The sequence below is a fragment of the Schistocerca cancellata genome, chromosome 3, assembly GCF_023864275.1.
Source record: "Schistocerca cancellata isolate TAMUIC-IGC-003103 chromosome 3, iqSchCanc2.1, whole genome shotgun sequence".
NCBI classification, from domain to species: Eukaryota; Metazoa; Arthropoda; class Insecta; order Orthoptera; family Acrididae; genus Schistocerca; species Schistocerca cancellata.
The window spans coordinates 164,758,035-164,779,939 of record NC_064628.1 but is presented as its reverse complement, the minus strand read 5'-3'; the positions used below and the strand labels follow the sequence as shown (position 1 = coordinate 164,779,939).

General features: G+C 42.0%; 1 protein-coding gene across 1 annotated transcript in view; it reads right to left on the bottom strand.

Moving 5' to 3' along the window:
- LOC126174788 (tryptase beta-2-like) overlaps nt 1–21,905 on the bottom strand; it is a 401,540-nt gene that overhangs the window by 83,887 nt on the left and 295,748 nt on the right. Inside the window, exon 3 of the mRNA XM_049921154.1 lies at nt 20,911–21,078. Coding sequence (XP_049777111.1) covers nt 20,911–21,078 — 168 coding nt within the window. The remainder of the gene's footprint in view (nt 1–20,910; nt 21,079–21,905) is intronic.

Here is a 21,905-nt window from a genome sequence, read left to right as displayed (position 1 = left end):
ACGATAATTCTTAATTCGCATAAACGATGGATATTGCTTGTTTGCGACGAAATAACATTACATAGTACAATGCAGAAACAATTTAAATTTTTATATAACAATGAAAGAGCAAAAAATTACAATGATCGACGGATATGATTGACTGTTCTGCACATCAAGAAGCACTTTGTGCTAGATTTGCATGCAAGGAGCACGTGAAGAAATTAGTGGTTGTTGTTTCTGTTGTTGTTGTATTCAGTTCTGAGACTGGTTTGATGCAGCTCTCCATGCTACTCTATCCTGTGCAAGCTTCTTCATCTCCCAGTACCTACTGCAACATACATCCTTCTGAATCTGCTTAGTGTATTCATCTCTTTTTTTTTACCCTCCACGCTGCCCTCCAGTACTAAGTTGGTGAATCCTTGATGCCTCAGAACATGTCCTACCAACCGAACCCTTCTTCTAGTCAAGTTGTGCTACAGAATCCTCTTCTCCCGAATGGAGTGCAGATTTCACATTTTAAGTGGACTTGACTGCACACTGCCCACAGTAAGACATTGCAATGAAACTTCTTTCTGATCTGATGGCGATACATTTAAAAAGAAAATCGCGTTGTGGAAGGGACACATTCTGACAAAGAGAATCCAGTTCCCTGAGATCACTGGCGTTAAAGAAAGAGTGAGGTTTTAAGAATTCATTGTGATCTTGCAAGAGTTAGAACGATTGTTTTTATAGTTTTCGAGTACACAACCAATCTCGCATGTTTTCGAACTGTTTTCGACATCGTCTGCCGTTTCGGTTCAAAGCGTGCCTGTGCATGTGCAGGTGTAACTAATTGACCAGCAATTTAGTTCCAATGTCTATTACAAATCTTTTTACGTTAAAACTGTCCAGGACATGGACATTGCTTTTCTCAGATAAGTTTTCCAAATCTCCACAATGAGGTTACAAAAGTGCTACAATATTTCGACCCACATATTTATGTGAAAGACCTTTTTTCGATTATGAAAGTAAATAAGTCACGATTCGTGACAACTTGAGTGCAAAACTCTGTAAAACTCTCTGCATCTGTCCACATACTGACGGCTTGTGGTAGATAGAAATTACATTGCGACTTCAGTACGCCAAAAATAATTAATTAAAACTGATCACTTGTGGGTTTTCTTGTCTGCGTTGCTGGGAAATGTGAAATAAAAAACCAAATCACGTACAGTACGACTGTACTGACATTTAAATGCGGCGTGTTGGCTGTTTTCCCCTCTTCCTCCCCCTGGCACTCATCCAGTGAGGTGTGGCAGAGGGGTAAATGTGAAGCGAGGCTGAGCGCTTTGGCTGTCATGCGAGCCCAAGTCTTGGCACCGCTCATCTACCTAAAAGCTTAAAAATATTCTCAAAAGAACAAACTGAAATTTTCATAAAGTAAATGAGAAGCATTGGCTGTGACTGCAAAAAAATTCAGTCCTAATAAAATACTGTAACGTAATAGATAACAAATTGTATATATTTGGCCGTGCGGTTCTAGGCGCTGCAGTCCGGAACCGCGGGACTGCTACGGTCGCAGGTTCGAATCCTGCCTCGGGCATGGATGTGTGTGCTGTCCTTAGGTTAGTTAGGTTTAAGTAGTTCGAAGTTCTAGGGGACTGATGACCTAAGATGTTAAGTTCCATAGTGCTGAGAGCCATTTTTTTGTATATATTTGGTAGCTTTATTTTGAAATAAAACATTAAAAAAGAAACATTGGTAAACAAATTAAATAAATACGTATCAGATTTCTCAATATGATTCCAAACTGTGAGTGAATGTTGGACCTCTGGTCAAAAGATAAATAAAAAAAAGCAGTCCACAGATAACATTTGTATGTGTCCTAGGTGTTGTAACTTAAAACGGGTATGGTAAGAAGTGAATATATCAGAAGACAATAGCATTAAAAACAAGTGGTACATGGAGTGCAAAGCAGCATGGTATTAGACTGCCAGAGTTAGCATTGCTTCAGTGTCATCCTCAAGGAGGGAAAGATTTAGGAAGTCCACATCGGCAGTGGATTGAACAGTTTGTATAGTCATAAAACGGGTGATATCAAAAATGATTAATGGCTGATGATGAAAAAATCTAAAGGAAACCGTACCAACTGAAACGTCCCCTTAGAAAAATTATACAAGACTGTGCTTAAACTGACACACAATATTTTTAGCGTAACGCAATCTGACTTTCAATAATCCCTACAAAAGAATGGCCCTGACTAACATTAACCTATATGTTTCGCAAATCACTTACCTCACAAAAATCTTGGTTACTCGAACTACTGCAATACAGCGAGCGCCACTACTGCCAGCTAAATAAAAGATTCAAACTACTGATAGGCATAGTTAGCAAATGAAAGATTTTAATAGAGAACAAACAATGTATTTACCTTAATAGTGTTGAAAAATCATAATATACATAGCAGTTCTTGACATCCAGTCTTACAAATTTCAAAACTCCGCCATTTCTCTCCCCACATCCACCACTGCTGGCGGCTCACCTCCAACTGCGCAACGCTACGCGCTGTTCACATCCAGCTGCCCAACACTACTGTGCCAGACAACAGTGCAAACTAACCTCAGACTGCACACAGCACAGCCAGTGATTTTCATACAGAGCGCTACGTGGCGTTACCAATATAAAAACCTAAACAGCCTACTTACACAACGTTTTTCCCAATGACTATTAAGAATGTAGAAAAGAAACTGAAAACTTCTGCAACGATTCGCTTCATCTGGAGTATTGCTGCGATTTGTTTACCTGCTTATGAAACAGCCTCTTCTGCTGGTAACATGCAGCATTGCTGCTTAACTTGCATAAATCCTGATTGCATGTAAACCTGTTTGCTTATATTTAATGACAACATTTCATTTTGCCTTCATTCGTCAGAAGTAAATACACTGAGGTTAGCTAATAGTTATGTTCATCAGGTAGATAAAAATAAATACTATGAATCTTTTATATCGGAATGTTCATTTTGTTATCAGCCATTCACCTTTCACCTACATCTGTTGTGCATCACATCTATAAAATATAAGAGATGTTTAACTATACAAATTTTGTCGCAAGACACATAGTGTTTTTGGCAACACATTTCCGTTACTTTACTATTTACGATCGCATGATGAAACTTACTTTGTTGTTTTCTTTTACATGTATCCTAACAATGTACACTGCTTGACAACTGCTAAGGAACAGTGTCAATGCTGGACAGAAATAATCACAGGTAATGTTGGACGACATGGAACACAGTTCATACCTAATAGAGGCGGAGTGGTATGTTTATAACGAAAACTGTAGAGATTTCGCCATACGGGGTAGGAGTAAAACAGACATAAATAACGTCCATATTTTAAACAAGTCAGATTCCCAACATAAAGGCCGGTATCGGACTCTCAGTAACAAATGTGACCTTCTTGGGCACTAAAGCACATATTGCACTTGTTATTCAAGTTGACTACCGAAGTGTTGAGGAGTCGTTGGAGAATAGTTCTCACTCCTCTCTTAAAGCGGTTTTCAGTTCTTGCACCGTTCGGGGGCACGGTGTTCGTTGAGAAACGTCTGGCAAGAGCAAATCAGGCATGCTCTATAGAGCTCACTTGTGGGGTGTTAGCAGACCATTCCATACGTTCAATATCTTCACTTTCCAGTGTGTCTGACACCTCAGCGGTCCTGCTTGCGCAAACATTGTTGTCCATAACTAGAAAGTCAAGACCTACTGCATCGCTAAACAAACCAACATGATCCAGAATAACCTTCCTGCAATACCGCTATGCTATAACAGTACCTTGGGCAAAGATATGCAGCGGTGTTCGGTCTTTATTGATAATGCCTGCCCACACCATGACACCTATGCTATACCTATAACTTCATGAACAATCGATGGTTTGTAATGTGAAACCCTCTCTGTCCACACTAACTGGTGGCCAGAAGCTCTTGTCCCAGTGAAGCGGAATTCGTCAGGGAACATCACTTTAGACCATTGTCGCTGACCCCAACCAACGTCCTCCTTACACTAACGAATAATTCCTCGACGATGGCGTGACTGATGTGGGATGGGTTTAACAAGCTCCCGCCCGTACAAACCAGCCTGATTTAATCGTCACAGAATGGTTGCAGCAAAGACACGTGTACCGGTAGCGGTTGTAAGGTCTGCAGCGATCTGCCTAGGAGTGAGATACCTGTCCCTTTTCGGCACTTGGTTTACGTAACTATCCTCTGACGGTGTGGTGGCCCGGCTACGATCACCAGCACGCTTTCACATGGCCTTTCTTAATCGCAAGATGACACTTTTGGACACATCCATTACAGTGGAGACAATAGTGATGCTTAGACCGAGCCTTCCAAGTGGTCATCCGAGATCGCAGGCACTCAAATAATGTCAAACGTCGCTGTGCATGAAATGTCGAATCCGTATAGAGCTTTGCGCACAGACTTCGCTGCAGTTAATACATCCCGTCCTCTACATTTCCCTTAGCTATCACTGGTCGGGTGCTCCGTAGCAATCATCGGTTGTTCCGTAGCAACTGACAGTTGTTTCTTTATCAAGTGTCAGTTGTTCCTTAACAATTGCCCGGCAAGTTGTATGTAGTCAAATAAATCAGTGATGACGCATAATATCACTGTGTCAAGCATGTTCAGCTGAAAACAAAAGGAAGGCATATTCAGTCCAATAGACAGATGCTACTTATTGTTACCTATGTGATGGACATAATGGAAGTGGCAACCAAGGAAGAACGTCTGCAAATATTAACGATACAATTAACTAACGATTTTCCTCAGCTCAAGTGCAGTAAACACGACGTTAAATTTGCAGTAAGTTATTGTTCAGAGATACAAAAGAAAAGAAGGAAAGGAAAACAGTAGAAAGTAAGTTGATGGAATGCTTGAAAAACGATTTGATGGACGTAAATGGGAACCAGACAAAGTTCTGGCACCGTAATTTGACAGTGCTATTGCTAATCAGTTGAGAGGCTGCTAGCAAATGGCTTTAAACAAAACCGTTACCATCTTCTTTTGAAATTATAAGTATTCACAAAATGCACACCGAGCGAGATGTCTCAGTATACATGGCATTAGACTCGCTTTGAGGACTAGGCTTCGTATCCTTGCTGGTCCATCGTGAATTACGTTTCTATCACTTCCCTACATCACTACAAGCAATTGACAGGATGGTTCCTTTGAAATGTTCATGGGTAGTATCCTTTCCCATCCTTCTCCAGCCCGAGCGAGTCCACCGTTTTTAATGACCACGTCCTTCACGGGACATCAAACACTATTTTCGTCCATTCCACTCCCACTCATATTGCAGAAAATTACATCCTGTGAGAATTTTTATGTTATTTCAAAAAAAATACTTTTGATTAGATTGTTTCGTTATAGAGCGCAGCGTACTTGGTTTTCAGTTACAAGCGATCTACCCACAGCACACAGTACATAACATGGATATAGTGTGCGACCGCAGCCCTCTGCACTTAAAAGCTGGTAGAACTTCTAGTCACTTATATACCATTTCCTAACATTTTATCGTATCAAATATGATTTTTGTGCTGTTCCTTATATCATTAATGAAATGGTGAGTTAAACATCAAATTTTATGAGCATGCAACTTCTAATACAAAACATGAGATATGTTTACTTTTCTATCAGGACGAGGTAAACCATTTCGGAGTCTAGTCTGTGTTGTCCTTGACGTAGAAGGTGATCTTCTATCATACTGTGCCACGTACCATTATAAAGGCAGAAAATCAGACATACTTAATTCTGTAATTAATGTTCAAGAATAAGAATGTGAAGTACCATCTAATGACGTCACACTCCAAATTCATGTACACGTTCCCGTGCCTGAGAGGGTGATTTAAGGCTGCGGAGACGCTAAACTCCACTCTATAGCCAGTCTCGTGGAGATGCTAACTGCACAGCATCATGAGGGTGTCTACGGAATTTGATGGAATGGAAAGTAGCAAGTGGAGGATGAAGTTTTGAGACGAGTGGCTGAAACCGATGGGTACTTCCCCGTAGAAAGCAGCTGTGCAAGTTCGAGACGTCGTGTGAAAGAGTAAAATACTTCCCAATCAAGACGTTCAAAAATCCTATTCTGTAAAGAAAATAGCATCTTATATCTCCACTATAAAGTGAATGTTGCAATGTTTGATGCTAGTTGCACTGTACGTGAGTATCGTGTCGTCTCAAATCTCATTAACTCAAACATTTGTGTATTAGACAAGTGGTTCCGTTATCACGGCACATACAAATCCAAAATTTATGATATTCTGTCGTGTCTAGCCTTTAGGTTCCAAGCAACTTTCATATAACCGTATCATGCGGCTAATTCCTTTTTATAAAGGGAATCCTCAGCTAAATCCAAGTAGAGTTTCTAATACGAATAGCTGCTACAGTCGTAGAACGATAACGTGACCCACATAACTCATACAAGAATTTGTTGTGGCTATTACTTGGAAAGGATCAATGGATAAATCAGTGTAGTGAAAATGACTAAAAGAGCCTGCAACGTTACTTAGTGCCTTACATGTATCCGGAGTTATTGTTGTGTAGTGAAGCCTTCCTATTAGAGTTATAGTAGTTTCCAACTTACGATGGACGTTCCGAGAAATGTGATCTCATTTGTAAGAGGATGTATAACACATTTTTTATTCTTTTGATCTTCGTGATCCTCTTTCTTGAGCTCATTGCTTAATTTAAAATCCAAAATTTACATAGACGTAGTTTTCCTCAAGTGATGTGTGTCGACTTATGTTAAAGATGGTGTCTACATGTTATTTGGGTTAGAGAACGTGTCATATGATTAACATTATGGCGAAACCTCTTGGCTTTGCGCACAGGTAATAGTTGTTTTTCTTGATATACGAAATGTCGCAGACCAGCCTGTGACTAAGCACGGAATTTAGGCATTTCATGTATGCTGGAGGAAATAATATGTTTGCTCATTCTTCTTGGATGTACGCTTTCGGGATTTTAACAGAAAATAACCCCTTGACGCACCCCCGTTTTGTAGTGTGTATCATTTGAAGTTTAATGAGCATATACCGTGAACGCTCTCTCGCGTTTACTAACAAGCCCAGTCGAAACACCGCGCTATTCTTTGGGTTTTCTATATAGTGAAAGTATTAACACTAGTGGGTAGGTGTCCGAGACTGAGAAGTAGTAGTCATGAATTAGACGAACGAGTGTATTGTAGGCCACTTCTTTCGTGTGTGAGTTGTATTTACTTTAGAGGCTTCTAAGAATCTTAGCATTGCAGTTCTCAGTTGTCTCTATTTGCCGTTATTTACCATAAGATGTGTAATCGAAGAGTAATAAATCTTTCCGCCTGTGTTAAATACGTCAGATTTTCTTACATGCATAACGCGTAGTTTCTCGGCATTTCGTCCTTATTACTTCTGGCGTTGCTACTTTTCTGTATTTAACAGCATTATCTTAAGCAACCATACGGTGGCCAATTAAGTCACATTGCTTGCAGAAATGTTCTTTGAAGCATGACACATTATAACAACATAGAACACAAAAGCCAGAGCTTTTTTTTATGTGCTGTTATTCAGGTACTGTTGACATGTTGATGGTGATTTTCTCCCATGTTACCATATCGTTTTATTTACGAAGTAACCGGGGAAAAGTTTACTGTATTGTCATCTCTCTGTGTTCACGACGTTCTGTTACATAATCACACAGTGCATTATTTACAGTTCTCAATTAAAAGTCCGGGTCAAGGCAGAGAACTGATCGATATCTGCGATATGTTTTAATGTTACTCAACGAAATTCTGATTAGGAAACCAGCATTTATTATAATACAGGAAGAGCGTCAAAACTATAACGAAACCTCAGTATATTTGCTCGTTCGGGATATATTTGTATTTTGGGTGTATTGTCACAGATGTCGCAACATGTGTTATTCCCAAGTTAATAAAATGTACAGAAATTAATATTTTTCTACAATATCGTAGATTTGTTTCATTTCGATGTTGTTTGGTTCAACCACTGAAGACTGTGCTGTTAATTTCGTATGTTTCTTTTTCGTCGATAACGCCAAGGTTTTCAAACCACTACAATTTTTTTTGCATTCAAACAGAGCACTGAGTCACTGCATCTAGCACTGATCTTCTGCACGCTGTCTGTAACTCCGCAATACTTTTCATAGAAGCTTTTTGAATGATAGTCAGTCTTCGGTAGTACCACATCTCAAACGTTTCGTTTCTCCTCTTTTCCGATTTCCCCACGGGCCACAAGTCGCTTCCGAAGAGTGCTGTACTCCAGACATAGACCCCCAAGTATATGGACAGTCATATGTAATGCGGAAATGACAAGTAGGTAAAATTTTATATTTGTGGGGATCTACAGCCTCCAGAAGCTTAATAAACGCAAACATGGTCCGTAGTAGGCCGTAATGTGTTTATTTAATCGCGCGACTAGCTAATTTCCGCTAAACGTTATTGTCAAGAAAATTTGTTACATGTATTTTATGTCATTTTCAAATCACTCTTAATTACAAATAAAAAGTACCATATTCCGTGTAGTGTGGATCCTTTCGTAAAATGACGGAATACTGCTACTTTTTACTTGTAATTCAGTGTAGTGTAGGCCCTTTCGTAAAACGACGGAATTTGGCTACTCTTTACAAGTAATTAAGAGTGATTTGAAAACGACATGAAACACAGATGTTACAAATGTGCTTGACAATGACGCTTAGTCGAAATTAGCTAATCGCGCGATTAAACAAACATCGCATTACAGCCTACTACGTTCCATGTTTGACCGAGCGAGGTGGCGCAGTGGTTAGACACTGGACTCGCATTCGGGAGGACGACGGTTCAATCCCGCGTCCGGCCATCCTGATTTAGGTTTTCCGTGATTTCCCTAAATCGCTCCAGGCAAATGCCGGGATGGTTCCTTTCAAAGGGCACGGCCGACTTCCTTCCCCGTCCTTCCCTAATCCGATGAGACCGATGACCTCGCTGTCTGGTCTCCTTCCCCAAACCAACCAACAACCAACCAACAACGTTCCATGTTTACGTTTGTGACAGGTATACGTCACAAGTCGTGCATCGCCATTATGAAGGGAGACCGGTAGCACTGTGTTGCCAGTACAGCAGCAGAAACAGCAGAATGCATCGGTCAGGAGAGCTCATGTCAGTGACTTTCATATCAGTGACTTCTACGTGGACTAGTCACTGGATGTGACCTGAGTAAAGGATCCACCAGGGACACTTCAGTCGTTCTAATTCTGCCCAAGTCGACCGTAGGCGATGTGATTGTGAGGTGGAAAAGTGAAAGAAGAACCACAGGTAAACCAGGAGCAGTCAGAGATGTATTGACGGATAGGTACCGTCGGGCATTGAAGAAGGTGTTTGAAAAAATTCACATGAAACTGACAGAAGGAATCACTTGTGAGTGTCATAGCGTTACAAGAAGTCCACCAACACAATGACAGTGCATAGGGAGTTAAATGAATGTGGTACATTTGTTGGGCAGCTCCTTATAAGGCACGCTTTTCTGCAGTCAGTGCTGAGTGACGCTTGAGGTGGTGTAAAGAGCGACGCACCTCCACAGCGACTGACGAGAGACGAGTGATTTGGAGTGACGAATCACGAGGTAACCTGTGGCAATCCGTTGGAAGGCTTTGGGTTTGGTGAATGCCTAGAGAGTATTACATGCCATCACGTTTAGTGCCAACAGTGATGTACGAATGAGGTGGTGTTATGGGACGCGGGTGTTTTTCGTGATTCGGTTGTAGTCCTCTTAATGCGCTTATGAAAACGCCAAATGCGGAAAGATACGAACACATTTACAGATTTACAGCATTTTGTATTGCGTACAGTAGAGTAACGGTTCAGAGATGATTATTATGTCAGTATGAGAATGCGACCTGTCATGAAGTAGTGTCTGTGGGGCAAAAGTTTCTGGACAATAAAATACCTGAAATGGAGTGGCTTGCTCAAAATTTCGACATGAATCCAATGCAATACCTTTGGGACGAGTTACAAATTCGATTTCTCTCCCGATCCCAGGTCCAACATCACTAGATTTTCTGATTCCGGCTCTTGAGGAAGACTGGGCTGTTCTCCACTGACATTCAGACATATGTCTTCCGATTGCAGTCCCCCTCGTAACGTGTCCACGTTAATGGGGGATGTTCATGAAAACACACGCTATTGAAAAGCTGCACCGAATACAAATCTGCAGATACGACATGAAATTTTATACCATGATTTACACGAAATAGACACATTTACTTTTAAGTTCCTTGGATTGCATATATTTCACTTTCTTTATGGAATTTAAAAATTTTCTTTTCGTCAAATAATAAATTTACCTTTCTCTCAGAAACTTTTCAAGAGATTTCTACAAAATTTTCTCTGTTTAATCTCGTTGTATGCAGTAAGCTTCCCTGAGGTGATTTTTTTAAAATATATCAAAAAGCTGAATTTAATAATTCTAAATTATAATTCTATATGTATAATATAAAATTCATGCAAAATTCAAGACCATATATCAGTTCATATTCAGAATTTCAAAATTTACTCTTGAGACAATTTACTCTTGAGACGACAATAATTGAGTTTTTAGAAATAATAGTAAAAAAAAAATTTCATAATTCTAGCCTTCATACATTCTGAGAAGAAGGTACATAAACTAAAAAAAACATAATTTTCAGGAAATGCAACCTAAAGTTCAACCTATCGTTTTTTTCTACGTCACCTCTTCAGAGGGCTCCATGTTTAAATTTAGTGTCTTCTTTCCCTCCAAGACTTCTCTTCTGGTTTCTTATTTTCTACCTTCTCTCCTTTAGCAGGTCTTCAACTGACGTTTCAGCTCTGCAGCTGCAGAGACGAGCCTTGTCAAGATGTCAAGGGTGAAGTTTCCTATTTTAAAGCCCATTCTTTGTAATACGTCCATCCTTCCTACGTTCCCATCATTAAAGGCAAGAATTGCATCATAAATTGCAATTCTGACAAGTGTGGCAGATGAAAGTGTGGTTTTAGGGCATTATTTACATATGAGTGAATTTAGAGACTCATTTTGAGTCCGGGCATTGCAATCAGCACACTTTTTTAGAAGTTCAGGACGGGCAGAAACCTATAAGTGGGCTTGACAAAATCCAGAAATGTAGTTGTTTTTATCCCTCTGAGCCTATATATATCTACACCAGATAATATGGCGCAGTTAATGAGTAGGACGTTTATCTGTTGACACCATGTGGAGAAGTGTAGCCCATACTGCATTTTTCAGGTTATTTACACTGGATAAGTTCTGTCTGGTAGCCTTGTCACAATACACTTGAAGGGTGTTTATCATTTTCTCTGAGAGTGTTGTGTCCATACGCTCTTTTCGTCTTTCAGCTTTTTGAGTCACAGATGATCTATAAAACCAAAGAGTATGCCTTCAAGACGTATCCCGTGTAAGTTTGATTGCAAGTAGCCAACAGAATCGCTGTTCACCGACCTCGTATCGAAATTCTGCTTCAAAAAGTGGGCGTGGCAGATAGGACCCGTCACACATTTAATTATTTTTGAGGCATTGTCCATGAGTTCTATTAATAAATAAAAAAATAAATACAGAAAAGACGTTTTCTGTCAATTTCGTCAGCGTCCTCAGAAAACTGTTCGTTTAATTTAACAAGCCCTACAAACCTTTATTTTCACTGATGATAACAATGTCATCAGTGAATCTTACCACTGACATTCTATTCACCTTAAATTTACTCTTACTTCTGAATCTTCCACTAATTTCAGTCATTACTTCATTCCTGTCTCACAAACATTTTAATCCGAGCACTTCGTTCTTGATCTTCCATTCCTACTATTCAATCTTGAGCCTTGTACGTATTTCATGTCATCCATCTTTCCCTATAATTTGCAACTATTTTCCTGAAAATCTCGAATATATTGCGAACATCAGGGAACGCTATTTCTAAGTCGAAAACTTTACGAACGTATCTTCATTTCTCCACCAGTCTTGCATCCATGATCGACCGCAACCTCAGATCAGCGCCTCTGGTGCCTTTGCTAAAGCCAAACTGATAATCAACTAACAGATTTTCCATTCTTCTACACACTATTCTTGTAAGTACCTTGGACGCACGAGGTGCTGAGTTGATTGTGCTATAGTTCTGACACTTACCTGCCTTTGCTATCTTCGGGATGTGTACATGATAATTTTCAGAAAGTGTGATGCTATGTCTCTAGGCTCGTAGATTCCACAAACCAAACTGAATAGTTGCTTAGTTACCAATTCTCCCATTGATTTTGGAAATTCCGAAGGTATATTATCCATGTCTTTTGCATTATTTCATCGTAAGTCTTCCAGAGTAGTGTTAAACTCCGACTCTAATGCTGGATACTCTGTGTCTTCCACACTGACTTCCATTTCTTCTTCTATCACGTTGTGAGACAGTTCTTTCCCCTCGTAGAGTGCTAACTGCTCTCTTCGCTTGCACTCTTTATGTCGAAGCGTTTCCTTTTAATTTTGTCGAAGGCTGTCTTGACTTTTCTACATGCTGAATCAGTTCTTGCGGAAAACATCTCTTTTTCTGTTTCTTCGACTCTTTCCTGGAGCTATTTCACCTTGGCTTCCCTGAACTTACTATTTACGAGGGGCGTTCAATAAGTAGTGTAATACCTTTTTTCTCTGCCATTTTCAGTTAAAAAATGCAGTTTGTTTTGGGTCATGGTGGAAAATTCACGCTTCAGCCCCTATAGTTTCATGAAGTTCCGATTGGTAGTGGCGCTATACTTAGCCTTCCAAATGGCAAGCAAGAAAAACCAGAGCATCACAGGAATTCGTAGGCGTTTGCAGAATGTCTACGGATTCCTGAAAGTGAACTATGAATCGTTGAGCGAAGCACAAACCTGCCCCATTTCCTGCCACCTGGCCGGCCGCACAGAGCTGGGACCCTGTTAAGTAGGAACGTGCGGTCACTCTCATTCGAGTTGATCGACGGATTGCAATCAAATACCTCGCTCCACAACTGTACGTCTCTGGGGGTAGTTCTGACACACTCGTTCACTAGTTGTGGTACTCAAAGGTGTGTGCGAGTTGGATTTCTGGCCACCTAGCAGAAGACCATAAAGAGCAACGAAGAAGTTGCTTACGCATTAAGAGGCTGATGGTTCAATTTTTAGTCGAACATCGTCATAGGTGATAAAACACAGGTTCATCTCTTCGAACCGGAAGCAAAACGGCAGCCCATGGAGTGGCGTCACACCACCTCTCCTCCGAAGAAAATGTCCAAAGCCACACCCTCAGTCGGTAAAGTCATGGAGACGGTCTTTGGGGACTCTGAAGAGGCTATTCTGTTTGATGTCCTAACTCAAGGTGCAAAGATCAACTGTGGAGTGTATTGTGTTGCCCCCAGCAAATTGAATAAATGACTTTAGCCTGTTCGTCGCCTCAAAAATAGACACGAACTTCTCCTTCCCCATGACAACGAAGGACCTCAAAAGTCTGAGCACCCGAGAGGGGGATCTCGCACCTTCCGACTTCAATCTGTCTGGTCCGACGAAAGATGCACTCCGCGGAAAGAAGTACATGGATTATGGGTAGGTTATTGATGCAGCAAGATGTTGTTGACTCCGACGTCGACCAATAGAGTGGTACCGTGAGGTTAAATAGGCCCTCTCAGTAAGGTAGCGTAAGGACGTCGCATTGAACAGAGATTATGTTGAAAAATAGGGTTCTGAAGCCAAAAGAGTGGGGAATAATGTGGTGTACTGGAAGCCCGAATAAAACCAACATGCTTTCACAAAAAAAAAAAAGTGTTGCATTAGTTATTGAACGCCCCTATTGTCTCATGCCTAAATTGCTTGTATTATTGTATTCTTTCTTTTCCTAGACATTTTCGTACTTCCTTCCTTCGCCATTTCCTTCTTTGTTTGTCTGTCCATTGTGTGTTATTGATATTTTTGGAGATGTATATTCCTCTTCAACTACTCTTCCTACTGTTAAATTCATTATCATAGTACCTACAGCCTTAGAGAGCTGCAAACGCACCTCATTATACCGCAGCATTTGAGAATCCCACTTCTTTCCACACTGATTTTTCTTTTCATGTACTTATAAGCATCACCAAATTGCGTTTATAGCCTGTATCTGCCGAATGTGGAATCTCTATCTGACCATGACTTAATATATCTGGAATTTACCGTTTTTCATGGCCTTTTCCAAGTGTGCCTCCTCCTCTTGCGATTTTTGGAAAGTGTATGTATAAACCTGCATGCATGCAGTAGAGTGACTGAAATCAAAAAGGAACACTCCTTAAGGCGAGTCAGTTTTACTCGCGGACGGCTGGTACTGACGTCGCAGAATTATAGAAACACAAGGAGCGCAGTTGGGCCATATCCAGATACCACGTGACACACAAAGGCGTACCTAGTATCAACAGTGTCGGTTCACAAAGAAACCTTGATTATGAATGAGAAATTATACACCCAGATTGTCGGGAATAGCATTAGATCAGTATCTGGGGACGGGGGAAGGGAGGTATTTAACACGGTGAGCTATGTGAAGCATTTTCTAGTACCGCATGCAAGCAACCAGAAAAAAAGTTTTCTTAATTATGGAAATCGTATTTATAAATTATCAAAATGCTGCAGAAACATTACTGAAGCAATTATATCGAAAAAGAGGCACTCTAAAAAACCTGTCTCAAACTACAAGGCATAATAAATAACCACCCATCCACACGTGGTCGGTATCCCGAAGAGATATCGACTAATATAATTGAAAATGGCGAAACACCCGAAATTATGTAAAGTCCTGTTAGAACAAAGAAATGGTTCAAATGGCTCTGAGCACTATGGGACTTAACATCTGTGGTCATCAGTCCCCTAGAACTTAGAAGTACTTAAACCTAACTAACCTAAGGACATCACACACATCCATGCCCGAGGCAGGATTCGAACCTGCGACCGTAGCAGTCGCGCGGTGTTAAAACAAATTGAACTATTAAAACAAATTGTACTGAGAAAAGACTGGAAAATCATCCGTTACTCCCTGACTAGCCTCAACATTCTAACAGCCCTCAACACCGGTGGTCAATCCCAACGCACCAGAAAAAACTTACTAGTGTGGTCCTGCTCTGACCAGCCCCAAGAACGGAATCAGGATGTCCGTTGTTTCTCGTGGAGCCTCGCTGGCCGAAACATATCCCGTCAAAACTAGACGGTCAACGCAAAACATGTAGCCTAGTGTCAACTTCTGGCTACTATATCCGCTTGACTTCTCTGGCAAGCGATCTCCAAGTCTGTTCGCAGAACCGAACGTATGGAGTTTACGTCCTTTGCAAATCAGTCGGTTTATCAAACATGCTATCCGATTGCTGTAACTATTGTTACTATTAATAGCAAGGAAAGTGCGGGATAAACATGCCATTAACTTTCAAAGGGTAGTCGTTTCTCCGTTTCTCACATTTTAATCTTTTAAAGCGGAAGAAGGTTTAATCTGCCTAGTCTTGTGAAACAAGCTGGACCAATTTTCGGGTGATGCGTTTCAATTAGATATTTTTCTGCCTCTCTATCATCCTCGGAAGTTTGGGAATTGAATAATCTTTGCCATTAATTTCTATATTACCTAATAGATTAATTAGCCATGCATGTGTAGCATAGGTATCGTTAAGTTTTATTTACTTCTGATACATTTTATGTACTGTTTCAGATACTTCTTTGTTCGTTGGATGCTAATGTTCGTCATCAGTAAATGTCTTTACTTCAGGAATACTCCTTTCACTTAGCCCAGACTGTGATTAATATTTTTCCTGCTTTGAACATCTTTTTATACAAGAAATCCTCCGACTTTACCGCCATCTTCTACACGTATAGTTACCGGGCTTTTGTTTCCTGGTTACTACTATTGCCTTTTTACGTCAGCCCGATTATATGTTAAATAACCAATTACATCCTCTAAATTCGCCATAATTTCTGTACGAATACCCATCTCATTTGTAAATTTTAACGTTACCGTCTACTTTTCTTAATCCTTTGTTATCGAATCCTCTTCTATTTTGTTCAGTGCCGCTTGGACTTGGAAGTTGAATTTCTGAGGTGACTACGTGCAGTTCACAAACATGTCAGCTTTTATTTCGAGCGTTCTTTACTTATGCCTTACTTACATCTCCTCACTTTGGTAGTATATCGGGCTAGGAGCGATCATGTTCGCGCTTTATAGTGTTTAATTAGTAAAACTGAAGCACATAAAAATACATATTTATAGAATTAAAGTGATGATCTGAGCTTGATGTGTATAGTCTTTACCATCTGTACGTACGATGGTCCCGTGCACTGCAGATAACATTTAACATGTGCGGGATTTGTACGAAAACGAGACTGGACACGAAGTAGTATGAGAAGGGATATGCGATATTCTAAAACAGGAATGCAGGTATGTACAGGCAGAATTTCAGTGAAGTGGACAAAGGGTGATTTGATGCCTTCTATGGAGAAGGAGGGTAGATTACAATTTCAATGGATGGGTAGATCTCAGGAACGATTTCTTCATCTGGGAAGGGATGCCTGTTGAAGTTACCTAGGAAAAGGAGGTGGGGCATGTTGAGTTCTAACGAAGGTGGGGCGTGATGATAGAGCCCAGGATTCTCGAGGACAGGGGATAAAATGAGTTGCTGGGATTCCATTTCGCGGGGTCTATCGGACTGGTAAAGACATTCCTGCTGCTGGAGATGTACGAATTTTATCATGTAGAACAGTGGCCTTCGGGTAACGTCTTTGCTTCATTATTAAAACGTCTTCGGTCCCGGGTTCGAAGCCCGCCGTTGCTTAAATTTTGATTAATTGTCAGCATAAGAAGTCTCTTTCATTCTGTCAACGGCTTTGTCAAAGAGGGCGGAGGAGCAGAGAGTGGTTCAGGGTACTCTCTTGTCCTAGGGGTGGGAAAATGCTCCTGAAGGAGGAAGAATCAACAAAGATCAACGGCATGAGAAAGGCAATGGAAACCACTGCATTAAAGAGACGTAACATGTATCCACAGGACAAGTGGCCTGTAATTAAAGAAGTATCATCATGATCTCTCCTTTAGCAAAAGATTCTGGAATAGTCCCCCCCCCCCTCAGGGAGGGGACTGCCAAGGGGGAGGTTAGCATGACAAAAAGATTGATAATCAACGGCATAATAACATTATACTAGTCGACTGGAAACTGGACGATAATTACGTAAAACTTTCTTGTCATTTTTCTTATAGAAGGTTTGTCTGGAAAAACTGTCAGTGGTGCATTAGGTATATCACTAAGGGCGTTACTTATTAAGGCTGAACAACTTTTCAGATTTCTGTTTGATTCCATCCACATCACATGACCTCCGTTTTTTAGAACTTTTTTTAACTGTATTAATTTCAATGTGGGCTGTTGCTACTACTTATACACTCCTGGAAATTGAAATAAGAACACCGTGAATTCATTGTCCCAGGAAGGGGAAACTTTATTGACACATTCCTGGGGTCAGATACATCACATGATCACACTGACAGAACCACAGGCACATAGACACAGGCAACAGAGCATGCACAATGTCGGCACTAGTACACTCTATATCCACCTTTCGCAGCAATGCAGGCTGCTATTCTCCCATGGAGACGATCGTAGAGATGCTGGATGTAGTCCTGTGGAACGGCTTGCCATGCCATTTCCACCTGGCGCCTCAGTTGGACCAGCGTTCGTGCTGGACGTGCAGACCGCGTGAGACGACGCTTCATCCAGTCCCAAACATGCTCAATGGGGGACAGATCCGGAGATCTTGCTGGCCAGGGTAGTTGACTTACACCTTCTAGAGCACGTTGGGTGGCACGGGATACATGCGGACGTGCATTGTCCTGTTGGAACAGCAAGTTCCCTTGCCGGTCTAGGAATGGTAGAACGATGGGTTCGATGACGGTTTGGATGTACCGTGCACTATTCAGTGTCCCCTCGACGATCACCAGTGGTGTACGGCCAGTGTAGGAGATCGCTCCCCACACCATGATGCCGGGTGTTGGCCGTGTGTGCCTCGGTCGTATGCAGTCCTGATTGTGGCGCTCACCTGCACGGCGCCAAACACGCATACGACCATCATTGGCACCAAGGCAGAAGCGACTCTCATCGCTGAAGACGACACGTCTCCATTCGTCCCTCCATTCACGCCTGTCGCGACACCACTGGAGGCGGGCTGCACGATGTTGGGGCGTGAGCGGAAGACGGCCTAACGGTGTGCGGGACCGTAGCCCAGCTTCATGGAGACGGTTGCGAATGGTCCTCGCCGATACCCCAGGAGCAACAGTGTCCCTAATTTGCTGAGAAGTGGCGGTGCGGTCCCCTACGGCACTGCGTAGGACCCTACGGTCTTGGCGTGCATCTGTGCGTCGCTGCGGTCCGGTCCCAGGTCGACGGGCACGTGCACCTTCCGCCGACCACTGGCGACTGCATCGATGTACTGTGGAGACCTCACGCCCCACGTGTTGAGCAATTCGGCGGTACGTCCACCCGGCCTCCCGCATGCCCATTGTACGCCCTCGCTCAAAGTCCGTCAACTGCACATACGGTTCACGTCCACGCTGTCGCGGCATGCTACCAGTGTTAAAGACTGCGATGGAGCTCCGTATGCCACGGCAAACTGGCTGACACTGACGGCGGCGGTGCACAAATGCTGCGCAGCTAGCGCCATTCGACGGCCAACACCGCGGTTCCTGGTGTGTCCGCTGTGCCGTGCGTGTGATCATTGCTTGTACAGCCCTCTCGCAGTGTCCGGAGCAAGTATGGTGGGTCTGACACACCGGTGTCAATGTGTTCTTTTTTCCATTTCCAGGAGTGTAGTTGCTTGAAGTTTTATGGTATATATATTCTCTTGCTTTTTCAACTGAACCTCTGAACCCTATATTACGTGCTCTATTCAGAAAGCGATTGTTAAAAAGAGCCGCAGTTTATGAATTTCCAGTCACATCATTGTCAATTAGTTTAATTGTTGTGGTGTTTTGTACACTGATTGATTGTCCTGCCCTCGTTTCACAATATCCCATATAGTTTGATCTTTCTACTTTTATTACTAATATCTGTCATGACGAACACATTTTTAGAATTTTAGTGATCTTTACTTAAAAGATTTTCGGTAGAACGCATGTAACTTCGGATCTTGACTTGTTCTGATCCTCAAGTAAATATCCCTTCTCCTTTTTTCCAAATAAATTTGCTTTTAGTCGTCCACTGTACTTTCTGGATAACGTTTTAGGAAGGCTACTTTCAAATCTCGACAAAAATTCAATATAGAACACAGCGAATTTCACATCAGCATCTCTTTCCATCCACAACTCATTCCATATTCTTCTTACAACTGATTATTAATAATTTGCGTCCTGCTCTCAGTAAATCTCACTGCTTTGTGTGTGAACATGCCTCAGAGCTGAAGGTGCCACGTCGTTTAATTTTGAATTTATTGTGCGTCATGGTCATATAGACCAGTAACAATTGTATATACAGGAAACGTTTCAGCCTGAGCAGGGTGAATAAAAGTGTTATCAACCAGGGGCATGCTGTCTTGCTGCTGACGAGATGGAACATTCATTATTGACATCAGACGGGAACAGACAAATGTTGATTGCAGTTCATTTCTCCTACAAAAATCTTTCAAAAAATCTACACTGAAATCTCCGTTAACTACTGGTTAGTTGTTCTTATTTGACAGGGAGCGGTAGCTGAATAATGCATTGTTGTTTAGAGAGGCACATAACGTCTACTACGTCACAATTTCCCATTACAAAAAACTGCAGTTTATTGGCGGAACGCTTATGAAATGCAACAGGTCTGTTAAGGAGACTGCCTACACCAAGCTTCTCCGTCCTCTTTTGGTGTACCGGTGCGTGATGTGATTGACGGAGGACATCGAGAAGTTCAGAGAAGGGGACCTGGTTTTTTATTATTGCGAAATAGGAGAGAGAGTGTCACGGATGTGCTACGTGAATGGGGGTCTCAATAATGAAAACAAAAGCGTCTCTCGTTGCTGCACGACCTTCTCACAAAATTTTCATCAACAACTTCCTCCTCCGAATGCGGAAATGTTTTGTTGGCGCTCAGCTGCATAGTGAGAAATGATGATGAGAATAAAACAAGAGAAGTCAGAGCTCTCACAGAAAATTTAAATTTTCATTTTTCTCGCACGCTGTTCGAGAATGGAACGGTAGAGAAATAGTTGAAGTTGGTACGATGTACCTTCTGCCGGACAGTTAGTTGGCATGTACATGTAGATATAAATGTCATAATTTTTTTTTTAAGACTGCCTGCCTGTGATCTGACTGACTTAAATTGTGTACTCTTATTCATGACCGTTCCCACTATAACCACTGAAAGGCTGTTGTCTCTGTTCATGAAGCATATGTTATTCTGGACTCTCCACAGATACTCCTCAGATGTGGCTGCATCTACGGTATGCTTAATGGAAAGAGGGGAGGGAGATTCTTATACGGGTGTGAAGATAGGCTACTTCCGTTAAGCATCAAGTCGGCATGGTTGTAGCGTTCAGCTAACCTGGGTGCCCTATCAGTGTTAGATTCTTTGGTTTGGTGAATGGGGTTAGGATGCTCATTTCCAGTCGGATCTTGACCCTCTGCATGCATACATCCAGGAATGTTGGTGGATAATGTTTTGGCATCAGAAGCGGAACTGCTCTGAGTTCTGGCGTGGCATGGAAGAGAGACTGTGTCACCCGCAAAAAGATAATAAATTTTCACCATTAGTTGAATTCAGCTGATGAGCAGCTATGGACAATTTCAAGTCCACAGCAATAGTATAGGAGAAGGATTGGCTCCATTTCTAGCGGACAAAATTGTATGGCATGGGATGATTGAGGGAGATTTTATTTCAGTGGAACCAGAAGGATCCACACTGTCTGCAGCCGGCACGTGAGTGTGTGTGTGTGTGTCGTACCTCATGACGCAGTTCCAGTACTCCATGCAGTCGCAGCCCCCTCTGACGGCGCCCAGGCTGTAGCTCTCCGCCTCGTTGTCTGAGACGTCCGGCGCTGTCGCCGCAGATCGCAGCAGCAGCAGGAGCAGCAGCAACAGCAGTCCCCACGCCCTCATGTCGGGTACGTTTCTGCGCACACGAAACAGTAATGGTCAAGTTACTGCAGTGGAAGTAAACATGCAAAGCGCACGAAACAGTTATAGTGAACACTGATTTGTAGGGAACTAATAGTATGTGTACAGCAGACGAATCAGTGCTCCTGACATGTGGACATAAGGTACAGTCTTCACTGCACGGTAACCTCAGAATCTGTACTGTACCTTCGAGTGCCCTCGCGCACACCGTGGAAAACACAGCTCTGAGGCAGGGAACATTCCAATGTCCAATGCCTATGTCGTACAGTATTTGGGCTTTTCATGGGAGCAGCGAGAATGAATAAGTACAATGTTTACGGTAAGACTGTACTGTTCAAAGAACTGTAGATGACAGGTGCGCTCATTCGACATTTCATATCTTAACGGCGGTTAAATGGATTTCTGTGCAGCAGGTCAATCGTTCTGTCAATGACTGTCAGTGTGCTCTCCTGTGTCAACCTTCATATCTCCTTGTATGACTTGCACCCCTTTAATTATTTGTTGGATATATTCCTATCTTTGTCTTCTCCTGTACTTTTTACTCCCTACAGCCCCTTCTGGGGACCTCTCCTCCTTATTCTTCTGCACTTCAACGTTTAGGCTCCTGTGCCTGTTTCGCCTTCACTTCCCACTGCTACCTCGTTCTGAGTCTTCCTACGCCACTTCTTCCTCTTGCCTAGTACAGCAGCATGGCCTGACATTTGAAACGGGGGGGATTCCCTTCTAGTAAAATGGAAGTTATTCCCCCGTGTCTTAACACATGTGCAATCCTGTCCCTTCTTCCTGTCAGTGTTTTCCGCTAGTTTCTTTCTTCTCAGTTTC